General features: G+C 34.0%; 1 protein-coding gene across 11 annotated transcripts in view; it reads left to right on the plus strand.

The window, feature by feature from the left end:
- The window catches only part of CCSER1 (coiled-coil serine rich protein 1), a 1,348,832-nt gene that overhangs the window by 1,041,597 nt on the left and 291,217 nt on the right, over positions 1–16,018 (plus strand). Inside the window, exon 11 of one of the 11 annotated variants that reach the window (XM_064584813.1) lies at positions 9,032–11,166. The exons of the other annotated variants lie outside the window; for them this stretch is intronic. Coding sequence (XP_064440883.1) covers positions 9,032–9,109 — 78 coding nt within the window. The 3' untranslated portion in view covers positions 9,110–11,166. Of the gene's footprint in view, positions 1–9,031; positions 11,167–16,018 lie in introns of those variants that run through there. 11 annotated transcript variants of the gene reach the window in all.

Below are 16,018 nucleotides of genomic sequence, written 5' to 3' on the forward strand. Positions count from 1 at the left end.
AAAGTTTTCCCTTTATTTTTTGTTTTAAAAGCATAGTCCTCAATATTTTCTCTATGAAACACTCTCACATTGCAATTGAGAGACCTGTATTTTATAAAGCATAGTAGACTTTTAAAGTTTTATATTACCATTGTTAGATTTGGAGAGTTCTTAACTAGTTTAATCACACTGTTCATAGAAGTGGCTACTGAGAGTAAAAACTCATGAATAGGAGGGTTATTTCCCAATTCATAAAACATTTTACTAAAATATTACAAAAGGAATATAACACTTATGTGAACGCATAGATGGCTAATCTGTGTATTTTTAATATTATTTTTCTACATTTATCATTCTGTTGCTTGGCTAAAAAGACTTAAAATTAGCTTTAAGTGTGTGAACTGATATTTCTGGATTTCAATCTTTCTAAACCATAAGGCAGAACTATCACTTGTAACTTATTGACATTTCCTTAAAGATCTCAGTAGAATTTTCAATAGCCATTGACTTCCAACTTCTCGCACATGAGAACGAACCTGACCTATCAAATACTAAAATCCAAGATTGGTCTTTATCTTTGGAATTTTGATTAATTTATACCTCTTTCAGTAAAAATAAATTATAATTTAGTGAATATTTTATTGAATATGCAAGCAATTGAGTTGAAAGACTATGGAATAAACTGACTGTATAATCATTAACTATTGTATATTGCTATACACAAAAACCCCATTAATCAACACAAGGATCTGAGGTACTGTGAATTAGGGAAATTTTCCAGATACATGAAGATTATCATATATGTATCAGAAAATTAATTTTTATAGTACATGCTTCTGTCAAACTTTCTACTATCTTTAAAAATGTTTAACGAACATAATTCAACATTCATTTGATCATGCAGATCATGAGGACACCACAACCTACTCACTGAATTAATTCAAATGCCCATTCCCTCTGGAAAGCCTTGATGCTGATGGTGATAGGCATCTTTTACATTGTCCTGCTTGCTACTTTTCCTTGAGTTCTTTGCCCCTAAACCTATTAAATTTGGTTGTAATTGTTATCTTAAATATTATTATTATTAGGTGAACTAGTTAAGTATTAGATAAACAGATCAAAGAGGCAAGTGAAAAGAATGAACAAAACTAAGGTGAAGGTTTTAGAATGTCTTGAAATCACTGAAAAAATTGGAATAAATGAGTAAATCCATCAAAAAAATCAACACTGAGATTGCTTTGCAAGGAACTTTAAGCTCTAAAATTACTGTAAATTAAGGTGGAATTTGTGGAAGATGTACTACTGTGTGTGCAAGAGAGAGGAAGCTGAGTAACATGCAGAAGATCATCTCATGCAAAGGAAAGACCTTGGTCCCACATTAAAATGTGTTTAAATCCATGAACTTCCATGTGTTTTTGGTTAAAATAAAATGTTTTTTTATGATTCTTGGATTTATAGACTTTCCCTGGTTGCTGGTCAACTGGTCCTGATTTTGCAAATGAGAAGGCATTGATTTAATGTTTTTATTATATGTCGTATCCTAAGGAAGGCTGTATACTTTGGCTGTGGAATAGGTTGTGATACAATATTGTCCTTGCTGCTTAGGCACCATTGTACTTTCAGGTCCACATTTTTCTCATGCTTCTGAATATTTTGCGTTCTGATTCCAGGTAACTGGAATACTACTGTGCCTTCAATAGACAAAGTTGGATATAGTTCAAATTTGCCAGTTAAGACATAAACTTTGCAGAATGATCTCCTTCCTCCTTACATCCCACAATCTACTTATTTTTCCATTTTCTCTTTTAGATAAGCCAGTCTGAATGTTATTTGGGAAAGTGACAGGTAGATTTGAAGGACTAGGTGAATGTAAGCTTGTAGCAAACCTGAGGGTTAAGCAAAGATTTCTGAATTCTGCCACCATTGGGGTAGCACTGAAGGGTTTTGATGAGTATTTGTATATGTTTTATAATGATTAAATTAATCTCTTATGTCTTTGCTTTTCATTATGTTTTTAGTCTTCTGTCCTTTTTCTGTAAAAAGCATATAGTTCATCATAATGAGTACATCTGTGTCAAACAAGAAAAAAATAAGTTTAAAGAGAGGGCTTATATCTCTCTACAAAAGCAATTTCCTAAATAGCCTGTCCTCAATATTAGCTTATTTTCCCTACTTCTATAGTGTGAAGAGTACTGACATGTAAAAGGTTTTAATTTCTGTTGATAATAAATGAGCACACTGCCAGAGAAGAAGACTAAAATAATTAGAGGGACGTATGTCAAGTCTTTCAGGCCCTCATATTCACACGCAGTGCATGCTGCTGCTTATTGTTGCAAATGTCAACTTTCTTCTTGGTAAGTGTCTTTTGGGAAATGGTTCACTCCATTTCAAAGGTATATAATAAAGGAAAGGGCTTAGAGCAATATTTAAGCAATGAAAGAAACATAGGACATTTATGACTAGCTGGGAGGAACTGATTGCCTTTGGCTGTGCCTTGGGTAATCCCCAGGAAACACAGTAAGTTTGTGATTACTATTAGAAGTTAAAATGATTTAGGGGCGCCTGGGTGGCTCAGTTGGTTAAGCGACTGCCTTCGGCTCAGGTCATGATCCTGGAGTCCCTGGATCGAGTCCCGCATCGGGCTCCCTGCTCGGCAGGGAGCCTGCTTCTGCCTCTGACCCTCCCCCCTCTCATGTGCTCTCTCTCTCTCATTCTCTCTGTCTCAAATAAATAAATAAAATCTTTAAAAAAAAAAAAAAAAGAAGTTAAAATGATTTAAAGCATGCAGAGGAATTTGTGTTTTCCTTATGGGTATATTTCATATTCTCGGTTTGCCTTGAAAGTTCATGCTTACCTCCTGTGTTTCTTACTGAAGTACTAGCAGGAGATGTATTATTGAAAATTGTGTAAGAATGACTTTCAAGCGGGTCAATTTAAGAAAAGAAAAAAATAATAATTTAAAGCAAAGTTTATGTAAAAAAATGTGTTTTCACATACCTCAAATGTCTCTCATAAAACTAGTCATGTTTTAAAATTAATGATACCAAAATTTGTATTGCAAACATTTGTTAAATATATATGGTAAATTTATTACCACGTGTGTAACTATGGTAAATAGGGAGTGATAGAGGTAGGTAAAAAAGAAGGGCATCAATTTAATTTTCTCAGTGCATTTTCACTGTGGTTATGTCCTTAAATGTTTAGATCCAGTAGCACTACTTGGAGGCTCTAAGGATGTGATTCATTATTACCATACAGGTTTTCACTTCTGAGTTTTTACCAGGTTGTTGAGAAAATAAAGTATTTCACAAATCCCTGTAATTTTTTCTTGTACTCATCAAAAAAATATTATTTCTGTTTTCCCTTTCTGGTAGTTAAAGATCTAACACCTGGGATGCCTGGGTGACTCAGTCGGTTAAAGCTTCGGACTCTTGATTTTGGCTCAGGTCATGATCTCAGGGTTGTCAGGTCAAGCTCGGTGTCCAGCTCCGTGTTGGACGTGCAGCCTGCTTAAGATTCTCCCTCTCCCCCTCCCGCTTGTGCGTGCGCTCTCTCTCTCTCTCTCTCACTCTCTCTCTCTATATATACACCTCCCTCTTAAAAAAAAAAAATCTGACACCAAATCCTACTTACTTTATTGTCTCAATTTAGTGCACTACCTTCAAATTTAAAACATGGCAGAAGAATTATTCTTTTTTTTTTTTTTTTTTTTTTTTTTTTAAAGATTTTATTTATTTATTTGAGAGAGAATGAGAGACAGAGAGCACGAGAGGGAAGAGGGTCAAAGGGAGAAGCAGACCCCCCGCTGAGCAGGGAGCCCGACGCGGGACTCGATCCCGGGACCCCAGGATCATGACCTGAGCCGAAGGCAGTCGCCCAACCAACTGAGCCACCCAGGTGCCCCCAGAAGAATTATTCTTGAAATGAGGTCCGAAATGCTAATAGTAGATATTCAGTCTGGTTATCACTATTTTTAGTCATGTAAAGGTAACAAACCAGGTACAAAAAGTACAATCTACTCAAAGGCACTTTCATCTTGTAAGCTCTGTGCACTGCCTGGTTTGATTAATGAGCGAGTAACTTTATCACTTGAGTCATCCAAGGTGGTAGGTAGATCAAGGGCATGCCTTGGGCAGCTCGATGATCCAAGGGGGATTTTAAAATAGATAATATTTTAATATGTTCAATTTGGGTGTTTTAATAAAAGTTTAAATATCAAAGCAAGAATCTGAGTAAGCACAAAACTGATAAGGTTGTTTCTTGTATAATTTATGTCCCTAAAATACATATACCTGAATAATTCCAAATTTCAAGGAATTGCCAAGTATTTTACAACCTACATATGAACTACTAACCCATCTCTGTTAATTAGTCCTTGAGGACAGTCCCGAGTGGTATCTATAAATTTGAAACTTTACCCTTACAAGATTAAATAGAAATTCCACCAAAAAATATGAAAGAATGTAAGAATATTGATATTTATCAGAAATCTCTTATCATTTAAAATTATATTATTTCACCACTTAAAATGGTTATATCAACTAAATCCTACTATTTCCACACACATATATATACTGTTATGGGACAAAAGCCAAATTTTCTTTTACTTGTAATTATTCTAGAAGTTGAGCATTCTTCTATAAATGCTAAATCTTAAATCTGTTTTCTTGAAAGCTTATTGTTTCTTAAACCATTTCTTTATCAATAAAACTTTAATTATGAGGACCTAAGATAAGGCAATTAAAATCCTAATTTTCCAAAAATTTCATACTTCCTTGGTTTCTAATTATGCAGTCTTTATGATTTTATAGTTCTTTAATCTCTAATCTGCAGTTCTGAGATCCAAAACAAACAAAAAAGCAAATAAAGTCCCTGAAAACCCAAAGTTTTTCTATGACTTATTTGGTAACCAGTGGGGTTATCATATTTTTGTTGTAGAAATATTAATGTCTTTGATTACTCTAGCCGTAGATTTAGCTAGAGGTGTTACTTTGCAAATCTAAATAATTCTGAATTCTGAAAAACATTTGGCCAAAGGCTTTTGGGTAAAGGGTTATGTAAGAATTTTCTTAGATTCATAGTTCCATTCTACGTCAGGCACTGTTTTGCTTTTGGTGTGTGCCTGAGGCGAGTGAGTAAGTTCTAAATTCCTATTCAATTATAGTTGAAATACTGTTTTAACATTTTTCTCAGGTAAGAATGGTGTTAGCTCTTTCTCCAACCAGATTGTATATTCCTCTTTTCTATCTCTGTGTTCTGGATTACACCTACAATCTGTTTTTTTACTAAATGCTTCCAGAGGAGTAGGAAGATATTAAGGAAGTTTGTCATTTTGTGTGTGTGTGAGTCTTTCTTCATGGGTTTCTAGTTTGCGTATTTTTTCCCATTTCAGAATCTTGTGCTTATTTCAAGTTTTATTTACAACTAAGATGGTTTATAATGAGAACCACCGTACCCACATAATCCAGAGAATAGCCTCTAATGGAAATGGGAAAAAAAGATATCCTATGGAGATATCATGTGCTTCAGTGAATTTTGTTGCTTCTAATACAGCAGTACATATGAAATAAGCACATGGTGTGCTATAAATATTAGTTAAATAAGTATAATGATACCCGTGAACTTTCCTGTCTGTGTAGGAAAAAAAAAGTATTTCTCTGCTGGATTTAATAAGCTCCTGTAATTAAATTGAATGCTGGCTTATTCTTTACCAAGCCTTGGATGAATAAGTTCAATACTTTGATTTAGACATATTATTATATTTAATTATTACTAATTGTTGCTTCAATTGATGGTCTCAAATTATGGATGGAATTTTAAATCAACTTTTTAGAGAGAAAATAAGTTAGAAAGAAAATTATGTGGATGAACTAGAGAATCTAGTCTTAAGTCATCATGTTTACCTAAATATGTTCTCTTACTGGTTCCACACTATTTATGCTAAGCAGTTTTCCTAAGCCTAACAATTTTTTTTAACAGTGCTTAGTCTTCTTATGGTGATAGCTGATGATTCACTATCCCAACCCAAGTATTACTTGAAAAAAAATAGTAATATTTGTTATCCATTATTCTTAGCTATATATATATAGCACTATTATTAATAGTGTATGATTGACCCCTAAGTTAGAACAACCACTGCTGAATACTTCCTATATTCTTCCAGTTGACAAAGCTCTGTACAAACAAAGATTGTAATTCAAATTGATTATTTTTTATTTCTGGCACTGACCTCTGTCACAAAATTACATTATAATATACTCAAGGAGAAGATTTTAAATATTAGATAAACAGATCTCTGTAAAAATCAGTGGTTTCAATATATATGTATATATTGAAATCAATATATTTTATATATATATATATTAGTTTATAAAATCAGGGTCCAATAAAATGAAAACTTTGGAAATGCACTATTTTGGATTTAGCATTTTGTTAAAAATAATAACTTTGTCCATATTTGGTCTTTTTGCTGACATTTGATGGCATTTTTAGTTGTAAAAGATTCTATTGTGGTACATCCACTTTGTTGTTTTTTGTTTGTTTTTGAGGTACATCTACTTTGGAAGGCAGTTTGGCACTTTCTTATGAAATTAAACATATGTTTACTCTACAATCCAGTAATCACCCTCCTTGATGTTAACCCAACTGAGATGCAAACTTATATTCATATATAAGCCTGCACACAGGGGGCGCCTGGGTGGCTCAGTTGGTTAAGTGTCTGCCTTCCACTCAGGTCATGATCCCAGGGTCCTGGAATTGAGCCCCGCATCAGGCTCCCTGCTCAGCAGGGAGTCTGCTTCTCCCTCTCCTGCTCCCCCTGCTTGTGTTTGCTCTCTCTCTGTCAAATAAGTAAATAAATAAAAATCTTAAAAGAAAAAAAGAAACCTGCACACAGATATTTATAGTAGCTTTATTCATAATTTCTAAAACTGGAAAGTAGCAAAGATGTTCTTTAGTAAGTGAATGGATAAACTGTGGTACATCCAGACAATGGAATATTATTCAGTGCTAAAAAGAAATGGGCTATCAAGACTTGAAAAGACATAAAGAAAGCCTAAATGCCTATTACTAAGTGAAAGAAGCCGATCTGGAAAGGCTGCATACTGTATGATTCTAACTATATGACATTCTGGGAAAGGCAAAATTATGACAGTATAAAGACCAGTGATTGTTTTTTTTTTTTTTTAAAGATTTTATTTATTTGAGAGAGAGAGAGAATGAGAGACAGAGAGCACGAGAGGGAAGAAGGCAGAGGGGGAAGCAGACCCCCCACTGAGCAGGGAGCCCGATGTGGGACTCAATCCCGGGACTCCAGGATCATGAGCTGAGCCAACTGAGCCACCCAGGTGCCCCAAGACCAGTGATTGTTAAGGGTGAGGGTGGGGAGTGGAAATAGGCAGAGGATTTTTAGGACAGTGAAACTACTCAGTTTGGTACTATAATTGTAGATACATGTCATACATTTGTCTAAATCCATTGAATACACAACAAATGGAGTGAATTCTTAGGTAAACTATGGACTCTGGGGGTTAATAATATGTCAGTGTAGGTTGATCAGTTGTAACAAATGTACCACTCTGGTGGGGGTATTGATAATGAGGAGACTATGCGTGTGTAGGAGCAACGGGTATAAGGAATAACTGACAAGATAAGTTTCCTTGTTAGTATACTTTTATAGGAACCAAGGCCATAGTACTAGCATTTGCTATTCTACTTAGAAGGTAAATTCATTAAATGCCAGCCACAGCGATTATTTTATGGATCTGTCATTTTAATTATTTAAGTATTATCCTTTAAAAAGTGAAGAATTCTTTAAGCTCATTCTCAATTTTTTTTTAATTTTTAAAAGAATTTATTTATTTATAGAGAGAGAGCATGAGCAGAGGGAGGGACAGGGGGAGAGGGAGAGAATCTCCAACAGATCCACAATGAACAAGGAGCTTGAGGTGTGGAGGGGCTCCATCCCACAACCTGAGATCATGACCTGAGCTGAAATTGAGTCAGACAGTTAACCTACTGAGCCACCCAGGTGCCCCTTCTTTAAACTGATTCTAAACTGAATCTAAAGTTACTTAATCATTCTAAAAAGAGTTTTGTCAATAGCAAAAATGGGAACAATAAACAAAAGTAAAATTATAACTATTTCTGGGATTTTGTGGAAACAAAATGAGGTAATGCTTTTCATGTGCTAAGTGTATGAGCTTCACAGAGTAAATGTTCAATAAATATTAATCTTTTTCAAATATTCTTCTTTTTTAAGTTATTAAAATAATAATAAACTATTGATTTTCACAGACATGTTTGCCTAGTATTTAAAAACTTCTACTTGAGTGTATTATAATGTAATTTTGTGACAGAGATCAGTGCCAGAAATAAAAATAACTAATTTGAATTACAATCTGTACGGAGCTTTGTTAACTGGAAGAATACAGCAAGTATTCAGCATGTGGTTGTTCTAACTTAGGGGTCTATCATACACCATTAATATCTTTATTTAATAACTTTCTCTTTTCATTTGATGATGCTGTTTTTCAATGAGTAACTTTTATTGATGCACAGATGAGGGCCATTTTATCGAGGTCATTAGTTTTATTTTGTACAGTGTTTGAGGTAGAAATAGAAAAGAACAACTACAAGTATACTGCTTAGTTTAAGACTTGGAGAAAATTTTTGCATCAGCTAAGGAATGGGCGCAAGGGAACCTACTTTTTAGGGAGGCCACTTCATAAATATCATGTGTGTTCTACTTTTCACAAAACTCTCTTTCTGTCAAAATTAAATGTTCCCATTTTTTGCTGTAGTTTTTATTTTACTTTCTTATTTTTTGGTGCATTATATATTTTTTTTCTTAATTTCCTCCATATATTATCTTAATATATATACCTACCAAATACAGCAACTCAAAAGCCTTTTTTAATAAAAGTCTTTTAAATCCTCTTTATTTTGTATTTCTTTTCATAGTCTTTATTCATTTCTCCGCCATTTTCTATTGTTACCAATGATTAGTTGCTCCACAAAAAAAAAAAAAAAAAAAAATGTGTTTTATTTACAGGGCACAGCTTATGGAAGTGCTCCTGTACCTTCTCGCAGGCAATTATGTGAGTCTCTTCAATTCAGCTCTGTGTTGTAAACATGACTATGTGCTCCTGTGCTGTAGCATGGCATGCTGAGACCAAATGCGCTCAGGTCAATATGCAATCCCCAATGTTGTATATTACCTAGAATGTGTTTGTAGCAAACGGTTCCCTTTGCCTCTTCCTTATCTGTTTGTCATTATCCAGCCCATTCAGGAAAACTGCATTGCAATGTGGCCAAGTGCGTGGAAGCTTCAGTAATGACTCAAAGTCTGCGGCAAATATGGAAGTGGCTCTTACGTTTATTTTCATTTAGCACCAATGATAGTACTTTCTCTGTCAAATGAATCAGTACTCTTTCTTAAATCCTAACTCCTTTTACATACTTGTTCAAAGAGCTCTTATATCCTACACAGCTGTGTTTTTGCCACACAGCTAATGAGACCTCTTTCCTTGAAAAGGAAATCCATTGAAAGAAATCCTTTCTCGAGTGAATTTAAAGAAAACTTGACTTTCTAACCACCTTAGTTTATTTCTAAGTCATCGTATTTAGAACATTTGAAAACAGTCTATAAATTTTTAGATAGAAATCCCAGATTTTACACCCTTGCTCAGCTGTATTATAAATATTTGCACCTCAGCAGAGAGTCAGATATTTGCACTTCGGCTCAGTAGATTTCTGTGACAGCTTGTCTGCTTTAACATGAACTTTTTTCAATGAGAGATGTATATGTAAATTTAATATGTAGAATCTCCAAAGTGCCATCAGACTTTGAGAAAGAGCTATTTTCATTGCCCATTTCCATCCATGTCTTTTCTCTTTTTCCACATGTCAGAAAATCCTGGTTGTTTACCACCATTATAGACTGCTACAGCAATATACCACATGCTTCTAATTGTTGTACCAAGCAATAAATACCAAATAGATTCATCTTAATACGATGTTAAAGGTCATTCAAAGCTACAGTCCTGTTTTCATAATACTTTTCTTCCCTATTGGCAGAAAAAACATAAAATTTGATCCCATTCACTGAGAAGGAACTGTGAATCAACTAAAAAATTGCAGCAGTTTGCATCATTCTAAAGCTGCTCAAACAACAGACAAAAATATGCACTTTACTATTTCATTTTTCATGAAACACTTTTGAAGGTCTGAATTATTATGAATAAAGTTTTGGCAAAAAGAATTGCTTTAATGAATAGAAGATTATATTTAGATATATTAAATATTCTGCAAGAGTTAAATAATCACCAGCAGGTCTCAAATTATTGCTGTTATTTCTTCTTATCTACTTCTCTGTCATCTAACTTTCTAAAGTATACTGAAGGTATGGTTTCTTTTATGACAATATTGGTATGGTATTAATGATAAAACTGAAAACTATAGCAAGAACTTCAAATAAGATAAAATATTTTTTATTTGCCTCTTTATAAAATAAAGTCATTTGTTATGCATATAAGTTATATTGCATTGAAGATAGAAGAATATCTATTGTTAGGGAGATAGAGAAGATATTGTTACTAGAAACTTTTAGAAATGAGTCCATTATAAGTGCTCTGAAATTATGAGTGGAAGTATAACCTTAAATTTGGATTAATCTTATTTCGCACTTTCACAGAGTCAATGTGCATAATACAAAGACAATATTAAATATTTGAGATTTCAGATCATTCTGGAAAATAAAATGATGGATGGTTTCTCTAAGTGTGAAAATCTAAAATTGAAATGTATTCTGTGCCTCAGTATATAAGACCATAATATGGGTATTACCCTCCTAAACATGTGGACTTGGAAATAGTAAGCCTATGAATTTAGAATGCTAATTATCACATTTCCTTTTGGTCAAGTTCGAGTCTTAGGATCTCTGAACTACATATTAGTCAAGACTCCTTAAGTATTTGTTTAATTGTGCTTATTAAAGATATTATATTGAAAGAGTGAATGTTTATTCTATACATGAACATGAGAATACTGATATTAAACATCTCTATTCCTGCCCCTTCCCTAAAATCAATACCTATCTAGATATGTTACAGTTGGTTCCTGATTCTAGTATTTTCCATTTGTGACTACGTCAGAAGTGGCAACTAACACTTTCTTGAGATTACAATTAACCAAGGTGTCATTCTGTTTTTTTTTTTTTTTTTTTTTGTATTCAGTATTAAGGACTTCCTTGTTCTATGGCTGTCACTTTATTTCAAAAAATATATCCAGTTTCACAATTTCCTTTGCTGATAACCCAAAACAGAATCTAGCAACAAAGAGGGATTGCTTACATGATGAGGTAATTAGAAAGGCTATGAATCTACAATGAAAGAATTTACATCTCCATCTCCAGAAGCACTATGTGGCTTTTAATTATCGGGCCCACTCAAATATGCGTGTATTTGCTACTAATAATTGATCAAAGTTAAATTGATGGTGATTGGTTAATATTTTTCGCTTTCAGAGTAATGCTTGCAGAATGAGTAACTTGGGGAAGGAGGAGTCTTGAAAAGTTATTTGAATGTTAGTAGTACAGTTTTTATTTAAATGCTAAAAGGATACATCATCTATTCACATGATGTTGACTTTTTAATTTCAAGCTGGTTTCTGGTTTAAAATTTATAATCACCTTTAGTGAATGAAGTGCTATCTTATGCCAGTAAGACCAACTCTATCTTTGTGTGAATTGAGATTTATAATATTTGAATAAAATTTTGCGAAGATTTGACCCATAAAGTATTATCTCAACATTTCAAAATATAAGAACTGATTCACATAGACTATTATTTTCTATTTTGTGGCTATAGTAACTACTATAAGTGTTCTAAATTACAGAACCATACATCTCTGACAGGCATGTGTCTTGTTATCTTTTTCGAAAGAATATCCTAAAATTTCATAAACCGATTCTAAAATTTAATAAACTGTAAATATATTTTCTGTAGAAAAATTGTGAGCATCATATTTCAAAATGTGTGCAACAGTTCAAAAATGATTTGGTTAAAATAAATGTAGATGTTTTCCTTTCATTTCACAGTATGGCTTTATTATTTTCCTATTTATAAAAGAAAGGAGCATCAAATATTTATATGTAGTCTAATCAGAGGTACTTACCTAATTTAGTTAAGTCATTCTCCAGCTAGTTGAATGTCAGTCTAATTGAAATGACTACACATGATAATAATATTACCTTCCTATTCAGAATCAGATAGCAATTGCCTTTGTAACACAAACAGAACTAAATTATATGTTTAAAAGGGAGGGCATAAACATATGCATGTGCAAAATGTGCATACACATTTTTTTTTAAAGATTTTATTTATTTATTTGAGAGAGAGAGAATGAGAGAGAGCACATGAGAAGGATTAGGGTCAGAGGGAGAAGCAGACTCCCTGCTGAGCAGGGAGCCCGACGTGGGACTCGATCCAGGGACTCCAGGATCATGACCTGAGCCGAAGGCAGTCGCTCAACCAACTGAGCCACCCAGGCGCCCCGTGCATACACATTTTTATTGTTTGATAAATCGTTGAAGAATTATCCTAAAAATAAAGGGAAATTAGTTAGCTACATGTAATTAAAAGATTAAACATTTCCATAGGATTATGCATGTTGTACTTCAATCTATCCTTGAAAATATAACAATATTCTATGAAACAGCAATTGTTGTTATTCAGTTTATTAAAAAAAAAAAAGTATACTGTCATTTTCCCAAAGTATGTTTCCCTCTCCTTTGCCTTAACTTACTGCCCCTAATTTTCATCAACTTTCTTTTTCTCCCTGCCTTTTAGAGCTAAATAACGATTTTTAAGTTCCAAATTGATTTCATCAGCAAGTGATGAAAAACAACAAATTAAGAAGAAAGGCAGGATAGCAAATTATTTACAATACATTAATCTCAAAGTCAGAAGGAATGTTTTTAAGATGTTAGGCTGTCTTTGTAAACAGATTTTTCAAACTAGTTTTTACTGTGCCTTCTGATTCATTCCCTTTCCTTTTGGTTTACCAGTTTATTTGTTGTCATTTCCCTTTCTTTTCTCTCTCTGTCATCCCACACAATATCCTTGCATTATTTATCATCCTATTTTAGATGTAACTTTGATTTTACTTCTTTTCTTCATTCTTCGGTCTACTTAGAAACGATAAAGGAACAGATTTCAACAACATTGAGAAATAACAAAACTTTCCTATCACTGCTGTTGAAATACACCTTCAGAAATCTCATCTGGTAGAATTGCTTCAAATGTTACATGAGTAAAATGGCTTTGTATTCTTAGACGAGTGCATTGTATCTTTCAGTTCACAGTTAAATGTGCATGTATACCCGGGAATGAGAAAGTTCAGAAGAGAGGTTTCAATCACAAAGGAAACACTTTAAATGGTGTGAAGAAACATTAATCTACAACTAATAGAAGACAAGCTAATACAATTGGTTATTAGAAAGTAGAAAAGTTACAAAAGAAAAATGTAATCTATGTTATCTTATGGAAGGAAAATTCTCAGTATTGTCATTCTTTTGAAACCAAAGTAGTGGTTTCACATGAGCTTACAATTTTGATCTACTATATATGTAGCTAATATATATGGCATTTCCTTTGACATAACTATATATATAAGCTAATATATATGGCATTTCCTTTGACATATAGACAATAGTGATTGTTGTTTTAGGTTATTGAATTTATTTAGATAATGAATATATGCTAAAACTATACATAGATGTTCTGGTTTTAGCCTGGGATGTCAAAAGCTAGAAAAACCATGCTTCCCACCTTTATGAAAACAACAAAAAAAACTGAAAAAAATGTAAATCCACAACTTCTCTTGCAATATCAGAGAGCTAAAGTAACAGAGCAACCAACTACCTGAGACAGAAGTAAAATGACAGTTTTCAAGGGGAGACTAGATACAGCAGACACAGTCATAACAGTAAGAATTCTGTTAAATTCTGATCAGCGAATTGGTAGGGGTTGAATGTGGGCTAGCAAAAGGATAAAATATAATAAGAATGTGCACCCACTTATAGGCTCTTCTCTACAGATTTCATTGGGTGCTCCCAAAAACATATTGGCAAGATTCCTGAGAAAGTGTCCCTTGAATTGAAGGTTTAAAAGAAGGGAACAGCAGCTGCTATAGGAAAGGCACAAAACTCTACCCAGATTATTTTTCCTATTATCCATACAGAACAAACACCTGAAATACAGGGAGAAAAGCAAAACTCATTGGTGAAAACCTATTGCAGTTGGGGGAAGGGAAAAGAACAACATCTTTTATTTCTAGGATGGGGCAGGAATGAATGATAAGCCCAGGATTAGAGCCAGGTGGGAAGGCTGAAGCACTGAGAAGGCCACATCTGTGAGACCCAAGGACACAGTGCCTACCTAAGATTTAGGCTTAATAACAGGAGCAAAAATGCCTTTCTTTCTGTTCCACAGACTAACAAGCATTGGGTTTAAGTAATAGTGGAATATGGATAGGAATATTACAAGAGTGTGGGGAAAAAGCCTCTCTGAGGCACAGCACAAAGGAGAGGCTAACGCTGAAAATGGAGCAAACACTTAGGAAAACCCTCTGGCGAACTGTCCATGTCCTAAATGGACGGTGTAGTTAGAGAAAATTGAAGCCTGTGGATAACCCTAGCAACAAAAACAAACCCAGTTCAACTCTCCCTAGAGTGACCTAGACTCCCATACCAAAGCCCTAGCAGAAGGAATGGCATGCCTGTTTCCAGGAATTCAGTTTATTTACTTAAATCTCTAATACCTTACACAAGATGACTGGCTTCCCACAAAAATTCTGAGGCACAAAGAAAAGCAAGAATGAAACATATTGCCAAGAGATAGAATCAGGTTCAGATATTACTGAAGACATTGAAAGTATCAGAAAGAAGAGTTAACCATAATTAATATGTTAAATACTCCAATGGAAAAGTTTGATGACATGCAAGAATAGATGTGCAATTCAGGCAGAGATGGGATTGTAAGAATGAATCAAATACAAATGCTAGTTATTAAAAACTCAATACCTTGGCCATCAGCATGGCCAAGGAAAGAATCAATGAATTTGAAGATAGGTCAATATAAATTACCCAATCTAAAACACAAAAAGGAGCAAAGAAAAAAAAACAAGGAGGGGGAAAAAAAAAGAACATCCAAGGGGCACCTGGGTGGCTCAGTTGTTACGCAACTGCCTTCGGCTCAGGTCATTATCCCAGGGACCTGGGATCGGGCCCTACATCGGGCTCCCTGCTCTGCGGGAAGCCTGCTTCTCCCTCTCCCACTCCCCCTGCTTGTGTTCCCTCTCTTGCTGTCTCTCTCTCTGTCAAATAAATAAAATCTTTAAAAAAAAAAAAAAAAAGAACATCCAAGAGCTATGGCACAATATCAAATAGTCTAACTTAGGTGTAATTGGAATCTCAATGGGGAAAAAGAATAGTGCAGAAGAAAACTGAGAAATAATGGCCAGAAATTTTCTAAAATTAATGGCATATGTTGAGTTACAGATACAAAGATGTTTAAACACTGAACAGATAAAAAGAGAAATAACAAAAAACACACCCAGGCATAAAATATTCAAACTACTGAAAATCAAAGACAAAATCTGAAGGTAGCCAGAGAAGAGGAAATATACACATTATATACAGAAGAACAATGATGAGAATTACAATAGATTTCTCATCAAGAACCCTGCAAGTTAGAAGATGATGAAGTGATATCCTTAAAGTTTCAAGAGAGAAAAACAAACTGGCAGCACATAATTCTATAGTTAGTGAATATATCTTCCAAAAATAAAGGTGACATAAAGACTTTTTCAGAAAAATACTGAGAAAATTTACTGCCAGCAGACCTCCATTACAAGAAATGTTAAAGGAAGAAATGATGAACCCTGGAAATGGAATAGATGAAACTAAAAATAAACTTGGCCTTAAAAAATCATATATAGAAAGATTCTGTTCTATATTCATATATGATTTGTGACATGT

The sequence above is a fragment of the Mirounga angustirostris genome, unplaced genomic scaffold, assembly GCF_029215605.1.
Source record: "Mirounga angustirostris isolate CCGP_5_RB_7025 unplaced genomic scaffold, mMirAng1.0.hap1 SCAF_2, whole genome shotgun sequence".
Classification (NCBI taxonomy): Eukaryota; Metazoa; Chordata; class Mammalia; order Carnivora; family Phocidae; genus Mirounga; species Mirounga angustirostris.